At 40.9% G+C, this 14,432-nt stretch overlaps 1 protein-coding gene across 1 annotated transcript; it reads left to right on the top strand.

The window, feature by feature from the left end:
- Window positions 1-2,227: 2,227 nt before the first annotated feature.
- On the top strand, window positions 2,228-7,517 carry LOC136449074 (uncharacterized). Its single transcript, XM_066448878.1, has 8 exons — window positions 2,228-2,394; window positions 2,776-2,847; window positions 4,015-4,261; window positions 4,782-4,938; window positions 5,242-5,383; window positions 5,803-5,991; window positions 6,398-6,610; window positions 6,804-7,517. The coding sequence occupies exons 1-8, from the start codon at window positions 2,299-2,301 to the stop codon at window positions 7,020-7,022; spliced, it is 1,335 nt and encodes a 444-aa protein (XP_066304975.1). The 5' UTR covers window positions 2,228-2,298; the 3' UTR covers window positions 7,023-7,517.
- The last annotated feature ends 6,915 nt before the right edge of the window (window positions 7,518-14,432 follow it).

Here is a 14,432-nt window from a genome sequence, read left to right as displayed (position 1 = left end):
GTCATTTTGACGTCAACGTAGTTACCATTTACGTAATATGTCTTGGTTTACCTCAAAATCAGCAATACATACTATTTTGTTTAAAACCTTTAAATATTACGGGAATTCCCTAACTAACCAATAAAATCACATCAATGACGTCATAATTACGCCATATTACGTCATAACGTCACCCAAATTCTAGGAATTATAAAACATTACATTATCATCACTCCCTACACATTTGGGAATGATACATCATACCGTTCAGAAGTTATAGGGGGGGGGGCAGTCCCAGATATCCCCAAAAAGCCCAGTCTGGACAGGGTTAAGATACAAAATATAATAACAGGACAAAAGGAACAGGACGTGTCTTTTCTCAAGCAGCTTCTGTCCAGCATAAGATAAAATAAAACTGTATATGCAGAGGACTGCTTATAACATATGCATATACAGAATAGGAAATTATGTCAACAAACAAGAGTATAAAGAAATTCATGCAAGAAACGGATATAACGGGGGGCGCCCTAACATTTTACGCGCCCTAACATGTTACGGATGTTTTACTGATCTTATTTTGCATTAGTACGCCGTGTTTGTGTCCAATATATATGCTGATAAGGAAGGTAAATAACCCAAGTGCATGCACAAAATTGTCATTTGCATTCAAAACGTATTGATTATTGTGTACATATTCATTTCTTTTTTTGCCGAAAAGTAGTATTTTGACAATAATGATGGTAGCGCTGAGTCGAGGGTCACTGCGTAGCTAGACGGCCCGGCACCTAAATATACGACCTGTGCCAAGCAGATACACAAGTCACACAACATACACATAAGAAATATAACTTCATAAAACGCTATGAACAGTATGAATACATTTCTTGTCCATGTATGTTCTTCAGATGAATGTGTTCAAAATTCATTTATTAAAACCTGACCACTCTCTGGCAACCAGCAATGGAGCGGCGTGAGTTCGAGCGCGTAAAAAAACCTAACATGTTAGGGCACCCCCCGTTATGTGAAGTAGATTGGTATTGATTAGGGGACAGCTGGAGCATGAGCAAGTGAACCAAGAGTAAGATTTTCAGGATCAAATCCACAAGAGGTGATATTGTCATAGTGAGATAGCTTTTTAAAAAGTGTCGATTTAGGTATTCGGGCACTGTTGAAGACTTCTGATATAGACCTGTAGTGAGTTCCAAATGAGAACAAGAGTCCGTAAGACACAATGCTCCGTGAAGTATTTATAGATTTTACATTGTGGCTAAGGTGTTTTAATGTTGTCCTTAATTGCTATTGATCGGCTAGTTCATGAGTTGTAAGATAGATACATGAAATGGATCTTTATGTAAGGTGGGAAGTCACAGACCCTGATTTGACAGGGAAACAAGGCATACTATCCACGAATAGTTATTAACATCACCAAATGTCAGAGCTAATACTATCTTCAAACTAGAGCTCCACAAACACATTATCCATGCCAAATAATCAAGGCTTATTATGGAGAGTGATTTTAATCACTCTCGATATGGAACCAGTCATTAGTCTCTGTTTGTAATCATTTGAGTAATCGTTGAGTGTGTATTTGGTAGCACGGCTTTGAACATTTTCAAGCATATAGAACATAGAGAGCCCAGAATTGCCAAAGATTTCACGAAATCCCACCAAGAAAAGCTTTCAATGTTTTAATTAATGCCTCTTCAATTCTGAAGCTTTCTCATCCTGGGATCTAGGAGCTTGCGCTAATACCCTCGTCCCCCCCCCCCCCCAGCCCCCCCCCCCCCCCTATGCGATACGGGAACATGGCGGACATGGTTCTCCTCTGCATACCAATTGAGAATAGTCGGCGTGGTTGTCCATCTTTGACACTTAAGAAGGTGATCGAAGAGGATGTAGGTCTTCAAGATAATGAACTCGGATTTGTCCGGATTCGCTCGGGAACGTCAGTATCCGATATGATGCACGATTCCGGATCCGCCGGATCCGTCAGGATCCGAGGCCATTTCGTGCAGTGATACAAGATAACTATTTGATTATGCACATGGTTATAACAGTCATTCTCATGCTGACAATCTCTCATTAAAAGCAAGGAAAGGATTCCACTATTTGGGGCTGAATTATACAATACGTCTGTAAAGGAAGTGACATTAAGGATGTGACGCCAAGCCGAACAATTACACCATATTAGGTGGTAACTGATCAACATTGATTCCATATATGTAGTGACTATATGTACCGTGTTCTAAAAGAATATATGATGGTGTATCTATTGCAGGTATTGAGTTAGGAATTACTTGGACATTCAAACATCGGACAATGTCTTCTAGCACTAGTGACGTTTCCGTGCTGATCCCGTTCTCCGACGGAAATCTGGAAGAAGAACAGCAGTTGCTTAGGTGTCCATTGGTAAAGGTGGGTATATTCAGTCAGTCTATCTCTGTCCTCATATCTGTGGATATAGAGGGCAGAAGTTCGAGCCCTGCACGGGTTGCATCCGTCCTTTCGGAAGGGGACGTAAAGCCGGGGGCCCCGTGTATGGGGGAGTTTCAGGCACTAGCCTCAAATCTCTGCAGGTAAAGAACCATGTAGTGTATACTTTTCACGTAAAGAACGTCGAGTGTATACTATAGAGTGGTATAACATGACCTGACATAAACTTCAAAGTAAAGTTGATCGAACTAAAAGATATTCCGTTGCCGATTGGTGCGACGTAGTCCTTCAAATTCATTTAAACGAACCATACGACTGGCATTTATTGATGTTCTAAAAAAATTGTTTGACCCTTTCTTCCAGGTCCCGAAAGTTGAGTTTAGCAATATCAACGGCAACGAGCGACTTCTGGACTATGTTCAACGTGTAAAGAAAGTTAGTGAGCAAGAATACTCTAATAGTAGTTACTTCATGTGCTTTTTTTTATCAATCATTTACAGAAAGGAAGTGCATGCAGTTTTCTCTATAATACGCTTCACAGTTTTTAGCTATCTGAAGTTAAAATCACCATTTTAGCTAAAAGAAAATTAGTATTCTATATTTTTTCGAGTCTGTTTATCATTTTCAACTCAGTACCTAGCTATTCTTGGCTACAGCATCGCGATTGTAATCTTTGTAACCACGCACGCACAAAGACATGCGTTCCTTTAATAGGTATTTTTAGCGAAGCCTTAGGGGCAAGCTTAATAGTAAATTTTACGCCCGATTTGCAAGAATTCCCAGAATTCCACAGGAATTTCAGGAATCCGTCCGGCCAACTTTGTGGATGCCCTCCTGTCACTTGATACCGCATTAGCACGTCTGGCATCCAGGCACTCAGCTGTCGATGACAGATGACCTTTGAAAAGGGTTTGCACATTCCAGTTGATCTATTATCACAAGAACGTGCTGAGCATCATGCCTCCCACCAAGAAACCTCTGTGAAAACCAAAACTTGCTGAGATCCAAGCATATAAACTTCCGGCCTAGTTTCTCACTCCACCTATCCAACAATGCCAGAGAAAAAAGACACTACAACGGGAGTGTACTCCGGCCTTTCCATATATGCTAGGAACTCCTCGAGTTACATGGTGCCTTTCTATATCTGCTTGGCAGATGCCTTTCTGATCTCTAAGTGCGTTTTGCACAATATTATGGCAGAACTTAAGATCTAGAGAGCTACGTTGGTACTTTCCTTACAGTGAAGTAGGAGCAATCTAGACACCTTCGCTATGGCAATAATTTTTTAATTGCCACACTTATTGTAACTAAAACCCCCTCTCACTGGACCCGCAGCACGCTGGCGTCGTCGCTGCGTCTTAAACTGGATTTGTGTTACCCTTGACTTTATAATGGGAATATCATTCAAAACATACAAGTATGACCAAAAAGACGACAAAACACACAAAGCTTAAAAAGATTCGTTTTTGGTCGATGAAATTCGTTTAGTGCTTTGTCAATTCGATCGACCGCAGCGACGCCGCCGGTGAGATGGGGGGCTTTAAGAGTCGAAAAGCAACAACAACAACTATAAGTACAATATCTTCGTGTACACTCTTCTAGATCGTGAGAGAGAACAGTATCAACAACGTCCTGGCTCTGAGTGACATTTCCACATTTGTCCACTCTGCCATCGCCAGAGACTTCCACAGCGTGCCCGGTCCAAGTGTGGAGGCGTGCTTCCTCGCTTTCCACAAAGCTTACACAAGGCAATACATGGACCCGGCTGCTAACACCACACCATACGCCGTGGTGGATTTGGATTCGCCTACCATGTTAACGGGTGCGAAACAGGCCCTGAGTAAAGTCGGTAAGAATTGAGAAAGTCCTTATACTGTCTACGTTATAACTTGTCTTTAATGAGCTAACGTACAGTTGGTGGCACTAGATATCAATGGTCTGTAACGGCGTCCAAATTAAGCGCTCAGATGCCCTCATAACGGCAGAAATATTCAGATGCGGCCATTTGTTATTGGCCACTTATACCAGTCGTACCTAAGCAAATAATTATTTCCGTAAATTCGGCACGTCTTTGATGTGAAATTGTTAAAATGTTGTGTCAGTGTTTGTACTTTTTATGCATTTTTGATTAGTCTACCATGTGTTTTTATAGTGATTTTTAGAAAAACAAGGACGACGTGGCACTGCACTATTTTTTTTTTTAATTTACAACTTATTTTCTAACAGTGTTATGTACAGAGAACAACAACCACTTTTGAAATGAAACCTGGGGGTGAGGAAATTTGTAAGCTACTTGTTCATAACACCCATCCCAGAATGCGCCGAAAATAGAATGAATGTTACTCAAGCATACAAATATATTCTGCTAGGATTTCCTGCCTTCGTGAAGCCGGCCACAGGGTTCGCCTCCGTCGGTGTGAAGAAAGTTACCAGCCATGGTGAAATGAGAAGCGTGCTGCAGAACCTACGGACAATGAGGGACAAATACCCAAATTTCCTCTCAGCTCCGAGTGCGTCATTCTTCAGGTGAGCATGGTCGGTGTGGTTATAAGTATCGCAAGGAAATATCCGACGTTGATTAACCGATAACCGAATGTATCATGTTTAATAAAAATTAGCAGTAAAGAAATCTAAATAGGGATGAATGTAACGGAATACCCAATGTACTTTACCATATTATTTGGCAAGCTTAAGTTTAAATCCTCCCGCATTATACCTGGCGCCCTTGAGACACACACTTTACACAAACACTACAGCAGGGGGCTAGTCCACTTCTGGTAGTGGTGTGTGTTCAATTGTTTTCAAATCAGGTTAAATTCCCTTTTGAAGGAGTTTTTACGAGGAGTATGTGGATATAACGAAGTACCCTCTCGCTCTACGCGATGTTGTGATCGTCGAGCCCTTCATGGATGCGGAGAACTTCTACACTGTAGACGGCTGCGTCATCGATGGAAAGATCGTGCACTGGGCGGTGAGTTCAAAACCTTGGTAAATGTAATCAATCCACTCACATCACTCGTACAATAGTTCTACGATAGCCGCAGAATGAGGCAATTCGTGGAACAGTCGTGGATGTATCGATCTTTCAAAATTCAGTCACTTAATCTGGTACGTAAAATTAATGCAGGGATACTACGAACGTTATTGAACTCTATAAAACCTTGACATACGGGAAAGCGAGTCTTTATCACTTGATAAGGAAACATACATACATACATATAATGATGATATGAAAGTAAAGCAGTGGTGGGAAATACATGAAAATGCATTCCTCTGTCTGTATCATTATATCAGGCGTATGGTATATCTCTAGTGTACAGTAAACAAAATATTTTCTTATGTCTCCAATGACGAATATAATGATAACCATGTGAGTTTCCATTCCAATAGATTACGGACAGTCTCCGATATGATGAGCAGGATGCCAGGTTTGTGACCATGATCTGTCCGACTACCCTTAATGACGATCAGCAGAAACCGATCTGGGATCTTTATGACGCCGTGATGACCAGGATGATCCAGTTTGGCTTCAACAATTCCTTCGCCCACATTGAAGTCTTTCAGATGAAAGACAAGCAGGTAGATTTTCTTATGACTTTATCTAAACCTTCTTATTCTTTGATTAAGCTTTTTTAAGAATCGTATAATTTTTTTTCACTTTCAAAAAGTAGTCTGCTTTATTTATGATAGATTTATGCGCTTCATTGTGCCTTGCATATATATAGTGCGTAGATATTACAAGTGTTCATTACCTTCGCCCAAAAGGATATGTTTTCGATGGCTGTTGCTTGAAATAGTATCTAGTTTTCTCTATGATGGAACAGCATAATTCAAGAAGCTATGGATGGATTGCTATGAATTTAGGTTTAGATCTATCGCAGATATATATGATCAGATTTTGGGCCGCTCCTGGCGCCTTTCCTTGGTACTGCAGAGGAACCTCCTATTACCGATACACCTAACACACTTATAATGCTTCCTCTAGCTCAAGTTGATCGAAATCAATGCACGAGCTTCAAGTCATCACCAGGCATTATACTCGGTGTGCTTCGAGAAGGGACGCATGGACTATGTGAGCATGTCCGCCGGTCGCGGCATCCAGCACACTCCGCCTATCCCGACCGGGAAACACGGTATCATGTACCTGGTCAAGTTCAGGGAACTGGAGAGGGCCGGCAATCTGATGGACTTTGGCCAGGTGGGTTAAAGAAGAAACCTAATGCGTGGGAATGTTCCTAGTGGCATGCTTGTTTGTTTGTTTGTTTGTTTTGTTGTTTACATTATAAACCAGTTGTAAACTAGAGTACAAGATGCATATTGTAATTTCATTTCATCCCTATTCTTATGTACTAATTGACGTTAATGTATCGCAATGTATTTCGCATTTTCAGATTGAAAAGTTGAAGACTGATCCAGACGTGCGTTTTATCCTGACTGCCGGGCCTGATGAAGTAATGACGGATTTCTTCGGCAGCACAGGCGCCCACTTCTGTATAGTCCTGGCATACGGGAACACAAGGACGGAAGCGGTCCGAAAACTGGCGGAAGTTTTGCTGCTCACCGTCAAGAAAACGGAGAAACTGACATATCCGATGTCAAATGTGGCTTGAAGCCCGAGAGAAAAGAGAAGTTCTGGTGGATTCGTGTCTATAACAATGAAAACATATAAAGTAGGAGAGGTAGTAGAATGGTGGGAGAATAATATCAGAGACTAATGGACAGGCATGACACTGAGTACAAATTTTCTGTGGTGCCCCAACGGTGAAATAGTTAGACTAGGGCATAGAAAAATAGAAAAAGAAGAAGAAACATATAGATATTCAATAGTAGTAAACATTTTAATGACCTAGAATTTTGCCATCTTGGTAGCGAACCCAAGTCTAGTCAATCGCAATGGGTGAGTGTTATTGTGTTACATGCGATTCATTTCCTCTAATCTACGGCCTTTGTTCCAAATATATAACAACGCACAAAAAGTTCGGAAACTTAACTTTGGTTGATCATATCTCCGTTGTTTTTTTACCGATTTTGATGCATTATATATCATTATAAGGCTTGTGTGATTCCCTTTCTATGATAACAAACTTATTGTGATTGAAAATCCACGAAACTTACCAGGAAAAGTACCAGGACTAATAACGTGAGTGGGTCACAGAGAAAAAGTGCCCAAAATTCCCTGTTGGTGTCATACGCGCGCTGTGACATTCTATTGGTATGGGCGCGGATGATGATTCAATATATTGTTTCCTCAGGTTCTAAGGTTTAGAACACCGACCATCCAAGGTTATTTCTAGCACACAAAACACCCAAGGTTATTTTTAGCACATCGAAGATCCAATTGTTTACACCACAGCATTTGGTGGTGGCAGCGTCATGGTATGGGGAGGCTTTACCTCCAGGGGAAAGACAAGACTTGTCATTGTACCAGGAACCCTCAATGCAGAAAGATATCGTGACACAGTACTTGATCCGGTGGCCATCCCTTTCCTTCATAACATGGGGCCGACTGCCTTGCTGCAAGATGATAACGCCCGCCCACACCGGGGAGGGATAATCGCAGACCATCTCCAGCATGCAGGTGTAGAGAGGATGGAGTGGCCCTCTAAGAGCCCGGACCTGGACCCCATCGAACATCTATGGGATCAGCTTGGGCGAGCTGTCCGTGCAAGATTGACCGAGAAAACAACGCTTGTTGACCTAGGACGACTGCTGGTGGAGGAATGGGACGCTATCCCACAGCATCGCATTGCGCGACTGGTGACGAGTATGAGGAGGAGGTGCCATGCTGTAGTGACAGCGCGTGGCTGGGCCATCCGTTACTAAGACTCCTTGTTAACCCGTTATTAAGACACAGATTGTTGGTTTTGATAAAGAATAAACTTAGCTTTCATGAATATGTCTTGTTTATTCTTGTTGATTTTTCACAATACCCTCGTACAGAAGTCAATATCAACAGAAGAATATGTACGGAATAGCATGTTTCACTTCGACCCACTCACTTTAGCAGGCCCGATGCTCGTTTCATGAACTTGCAATCACAATATATAAGTTTGGTATCATTGGAAAGGAAATCAAAAAAGCTTTTAAATGATATGTAATACATTGAAATCGGTAAAAAGATTACGGAAATATGATCGACCAAAGTTAAGCTTCCGAACTTTTTGTGCGCAGTTTATTTATGTTTTGCCAACGAAACATATTGTATTTGTAAGGTTTCTTCTCCTCCTCCTGTCAAATCTTCAAAGCGATTCATCTCGGTCGTCCGTGGGCCAAATGGGCTGAAATTTGGTATGCTGGTAGAGTAAATGCATTCCCCCAAGCTTTTTCTTCATGTTCTTTTGATATAAGTTTCTGAAATGTGAGGGTTTTTTCGTCAGTTTTAGACAAATATTGCTCATCATGGTCTCCAGTGCCGTGGTGTTGTAACCGAATGACCTGAAATTTGATCTAGTTGTGCATTGGATATTCACCCAAAGGACACCATTATCATTTTTGGCATACACTACTTTGAAATTATTTATTTTGAGATGTTTTGAACAATTTTTTGGCTATTTTGCGTCTCCCGTGCCGCCCGCCGGCGTTTCAAAGCGACAACCAATAGGCGCGCCATATACAGATTTTATTCCGTACTAGAAGAACAGAGCTTTGATTTACTTCGGCCCTGTAGTGTCGGGCCGCTGTTCCACTTACTTCTCAGCCCCCTGATCACGAGGCAAGCGCATGAAAGGCGACCAGTCAGAGAGCAGCTTTGCAAGTGGAATAGACTTAAATGGGGGGGGGGGGGGGTTCAAGTCAGAACTTCTCAAGTCAGAACTTGGATTCTTGGTTTGTGCGTTTGATGTATGAATAATGTCCGGAATCGTCTAGAATGAGTTCCTCAATATATGTGGCTAAGATGGTCGCATTTGTTGTTAGTTTTATCATCCGGCGTGCTGCTTTGCATTTGGAACTATTCCGACACACTATACCGTGTTATTAGACGTGTGGCCGAGTTTTTGTCAAATACATTAAAAACTAGAGTTCCACGACCTCATACCTTCGCCAAATGATTTTAACTTTTATGACTGACGTATTAGGAGTGTCTCTCATCAATTATAAATCATACTAGTTGATCGTCTTCACCCAAATAACAGACGTTGTCCAAAGTATAAGTTTAACAAAGAAGGTTATGCTAACATCATCAATTATGCAAATGAGGTCCTTCTCAGCATAATTTGAGTCAACAATGTTCACCTTCACATAACATCCAAATGCCACAACTATGTAATTGCCATCATTTACCTGTATGTAATTAACGTAGTTACTCATTAATTATGCAAATAAGGACCACATTTGCGTATTTTTTATCGATCAACATCCCTCTCTTCCGCAGTTACAAATGTCACATATTTGAATAGTCATATCATTAACACAGCAGGTTTCTAAATTGTCTCATTAATTATGCAAATAAGAATCTGATTTGCATAATCATCGTCCCCAAGCTCATCTTGAGTTATAGTATTTTCTCATTGATTATGCAAATGAGGTCCACATTTGCATAGTTGATATCTAATAACATTTATCTCTTCCTCAGATACATATGTCACATGTTTGAGAGTCCTACCTTGGAATTTGGCGGCTGTATAAACTCAAAAATCAGTTCCATAGCTTGTCCAGGACACGAGATATCAAAACAGGAAGTTCCGCTGCAGTACCGTAACAAGCCGCTAGGGTATCCAAAATCTAATCGTTTCCATGTCTCATCAAGACCCACCCACCTACCAAATATGAAGACAATCCATCCAAGCCTTCTCGAGTTATGCTGTACGTTACAAACATCCAAACAAACAAACAAACGCTACCCTATGCATAACCTTCTCGGCGAAGGTAATAACCGCCAAATCTTACCTTGTCGTCGACTGATATTGTTTTAGTCGCTTATCTCATAAGTGAGGATAGCGGTCAGCTATGGCCCTTCGAGGCATGCATAAAATCTATTTCGCTAGCAAAATGGAGTATAAGCGATTGCGTGGTTGGTAAGCTCTGTTAGGGCCCTGTCACACTTGAGCGTATACCTGTTGCGTGTGAGCTGCGTATGGACAAAATCCAATACGCAGCCGTGACTAATTTCATTATTCATATGTGAGCGGTGCCTAACACATACATCAAAATAATCGACAAATATTTATAATGTATGACTTGCGTATTAGGGTAATTTCGTTCATACCCCAAATTATCATGCCTCAGACTGAGCCGTATTGTGCGTATGTCGGCGTACATAAAACTTACACAAATCGATTGAGATGCGTGTTAGATGCGTATTGTGCGCACAGCGGCGTAAGGAAAAAATGTCAAAACGCAACTTACACGCAGCGGGTATACGCACAAGTGTGACAGGGGCTTTACAGCGAATGAGGAAGTGCGTACCAAATACGCGTTAGACATGTAAAATCCCCGCATGACAACAAGTCGTAGCTTCAGATTCAGTAAGTATTGCTTCTCGTTGGTGTAATACAGCGATGTAAATTCTTATATCGAGAAGGGAATATTGACATGATATTTTGGGTTCAATAGTTTCGAACGGATGGTCGCGGGGAAATATGTGTTACAGTTTCACGGTAGCTTGGGTTACGCTTTCACTCACCCAGTTTCGTAGCCCTATGATAGGGCTAATGCATAAGACTGCAATTAAATGAAGCCCTACATGGCGTACGGAATAAAAATATCGACGGAGGCGGTCAAAGATCCAGTTTGACTGCTGTAACATAAAAAGATTAAGCAGTTGAATTATCGGATTAGTGTTATTTTCTGTGAAGAATTATACAATGTTATAACATAGATTATGTGACGCCTCTTGGCCGATTCAAAAGCGAGGGCTGCCTCTTGTTGTGCACGGCTGACAAGACAAGAATTGTTTGAATGAATGAATGAATGAATGAATGAATAAATGAACTTTATTGCTCGACAATTGTACATGGCACAATGTATGGCAACAATGACAATGCAACCAATACAGTGGATACTAAAATAGTCTATTCTATTCTGAAAACTATAACTACAAGAATATGAACGTAAATTGCGTGCTGACATAATATACGTTATACGTTTCCGTCTTTTACAATACATTCTCTCTTTTGTAAAGCGCTACATATATATTGGCCTGAATACATAGATATAGTGTCGGGATATGACATAAGTAGATTAGAAATGTCTGTGTTTGTCTTTGGTAGGGGTTTACTGGATTCATATGTGATCATATCCATTAATTTTTGTCTATGTACAGTATATGCTGGGCATGTCATTAGGAAATGATATTCATCTTCAACGCTATCTTGACATGAAGGACATCGTCTCTGGTTGGCTGGTATATTATGATATCGGCCTTTTTCTGTTTCTAAGCAGTGAGAACTGATTCTTAATTTGGTTGTGTTAATTGTAAAGGATTCATTACGAATTGATGAAAAATAATTTTCCAATGTGAAATCAGTTTTGACTTGAGAATAAGTTTTTAGTTTATTGCAGCTCCATATTTCTTGTCGCCAACCAGAGATAAATGTATCTTTTAAACGTTTTATGAAAATGTTACAAAAATGGTTGGCATCAACCGCAGGGTTTAGCCAAACATTTCGAAAACCATGTCTGCACAAAATATCTTGAACATGAACGGTCCAGTCTAGTTCTCGCTCTACTGCAGTATCATACGCTTTCTGGACAATTCTATCATTGGGTAAGCCATGTAGTCTAAGCCAGTATTTAATAAGTTTTATTTGTGTGTCAATATACAATGGAAACATTCCCAGTTCGCCTCTTATTGCCGCGTTTACAGAGCTTCTTGGGACACGAAGTAGCTTTTTGCAGTAGTTGAGAAGAACATATTCCAAGTCAGGTATCTCATAGGACGGTGTAGGTTGCTCTAATAAGAGATTTCGCTTAGCTAACATTTTTAAGTTGTATAGAACATGTAACTTGTCATTGTACTTCTTGAAACGAACTAGAACAGGACGACTTGTTAACATATCAGATTTCTTCCCAGTACGGGCAACGTGGAGAATAATATCATTTACATTTTGTTCCTAACATTGGAGACAGAATGTTGCATACAGTTTCCCTAATGTTTTCACTAGGACATTCCTGTACCCCATTTCGAATGAAATCCCTGCATCGAATATTAGTCCCTAGAATTTCACTACAATAAAGTAGAATAGGTTTGACTAGACTGTTAAACAAATCCAATGAGAGGGCAATAGATGGGTTGTAGTTCGATGCCAATAGAGATTTAAGTTTAAAGGATGCGCGTAGAGCGTTTAGTCGGATTTGTTTAGTAGCACGATTGAAAGAATCCGATGGGGTGATGTCTAAACCTAGATATGTATAAGAGTCTAATATTTATGGCCTGCTGGGGTAGCGCAGCGGAGCTAGGGTAGCGGACGGAAGCTAAAAAGGCTGGCACTCAGGCTACTAAGGACATGCTCTTTAGTTAGACTTTACCGTCTTATACCAAATATAAAAAGTCGGTATGTAATAAATTGTGTGCAGCAAAAAAAGCTGACTGCTACATATGCCATAAGACTACTTCTGTCCTTGGTCTGACTGACAACAACCAAGGAGGTTATATAACCTCCTTGCTTCAACAAAGAAGGAAAGAGACATTTGTTATTATTATTATCATAATAGTCAAATAGCAGCCTAATCCCCTTGGCCTCGACTTCATTATTACGTAAAAAAGTTTCCAAATTTCCTTATGCGTTTGGGCAAGCCTGGCAGGGTCTAACGTTACAGATGAACAAGTATGTAACCGTTAGCCTGGATGCCATATGCATCTTATTACTAGGGCTCCTACACTCGCTATTTCTTCCACTTTTAAGGTAGCGAGTGTAGGAGCCCATCGGATGGTACACAGGCTATGTAACATGTAAATGTTCCTATTTAAACCTCCTTGGTTTATATAATATACAGACCTCTTCGGCCGGGGGAGTCCTGCTCCTACGGTATAACGTAATCATTCTACACAACTTTCACGTTCCGCGGGGTTTCAGTAGTCTCTACCAGACTGACCGCGCCGGCTATAGGGAGGTCATTTCCCGGGGGACTTTGGCCATGGAGGGTAACATTCGAAGCCATATTGGACCCTATCTCCGTAGCCGACTCCCTTCATACAATTGACTCTATTTTGGCCAATTTCTACTATTTTCCACTAAATCTACTATATTACAGCGACCCGCGGAGGATGATAGAGCCTAGGGTTTCATGCAGGGTCTAACTCAGTTCATCTGCACTCCTTTCATGTTGGCAATGGAGCTGAGAAGTTAGCCCGTATTGGCCCAATGAGGTTATATTAGACGTTTATATAACCTCCTTGGTTAATAGCCCTTGAAACAGTCTGGCGTCCTTGGACAAAACTCATCCATCCATTCATACCAAGAAACAACAGGCGCAAGATAAAGTGTTTTTTCATTGCCAGGCTTTGAGTGTAAGTGTGTATGTTACAGGAACATAATTGACCAAATCTGTAACAGAGACGAACAAATAAAAAATAAACAACTTTCAAGGTCTTAGTGGGTAAGTTGTCATATCTAACGAAAAGACAAGGATCTCTGGTTCTTTAAGTATGCTTGGTCAGATCAAGGGGGGTTACATAACTTCCTAGGTCAGATATGTTTACTGTAGCTCAGATCTCAGATTATGTTTTTAATCGAGGGTCTAAGGTAGCAGGGCACCGGGTTGGTCAAAACTCGAGCTAAAGTACCTACGTCGTAATAGTTAGATCATGGCTGAGGCCTCTCTGTGTGAAAATAGTGAAGCTCCTCCCACAAGGGGCTTCCTTGACTCCCGAGGCGAAACTGTTTTAGAGCATGACCACATCCCCGAAGATTCTCTTGCTATCAATATGAATCAAAGATATCATACTAGTATTATAAAAAGGGTAAAAAGTATTATACCGAAGCAGAATGACTTGTACACAAGCTTCGTACATGTCCTATCTATTTCAGAAGCTGGCCACTACCACGAAGTTTCTCTTTCAATAATTCATCTCCGTGGTA

The sequence above is a fragment of the Branchiostoma lanceolatum genome, chromosome 14 (assembly GCF_035083965.1).
Source record: "Branchiostoma lanceolatum isolate klBraLanc5 chromosome 14, klBraLanc5.hap2, whole genome shotgun sequence".
Taxonomy (NCBI): Eukaryota; Metazoa; Chordata; class Leptocardii; order Amphioxiformes; family Branchiostomatidae; genus Branchiostoma; species Branchiostoma lanceolatum.
Note: the sequence above shows the minus strand (reverse complement) of the source record. Positions and strands in the feature narration are given on the sequence as shown.

What these genes read in the sequence shown, in the direction of transcription:
- LOC136449074 (XM_066448878.1), top strand. Translation starts at nt 2,299, where the DNA reads ATGTCTTCTAGCACTAGTGACGTTTCCGTGCTGATCCCGTTCTCCGAC. An exon ending in TTAGGTGTCCATTGGTAAAG is followed by an intron (nt 2,395 to 2,775) that starts GTGGGTATATTC and finishes CCTTTCTTCCAG; the next exon opens with GTCCCGAAAGTTGAGTTTAG. An exon ending in TTCAGATGAAAGACAAGCAG is followed by an intron (nt 5,992 to 6,397) that starts GTAGATTTTCTT and finishes TGCTTCCTCTAG; the next exon opens with CTCAAGTTGATCGAAATCAA.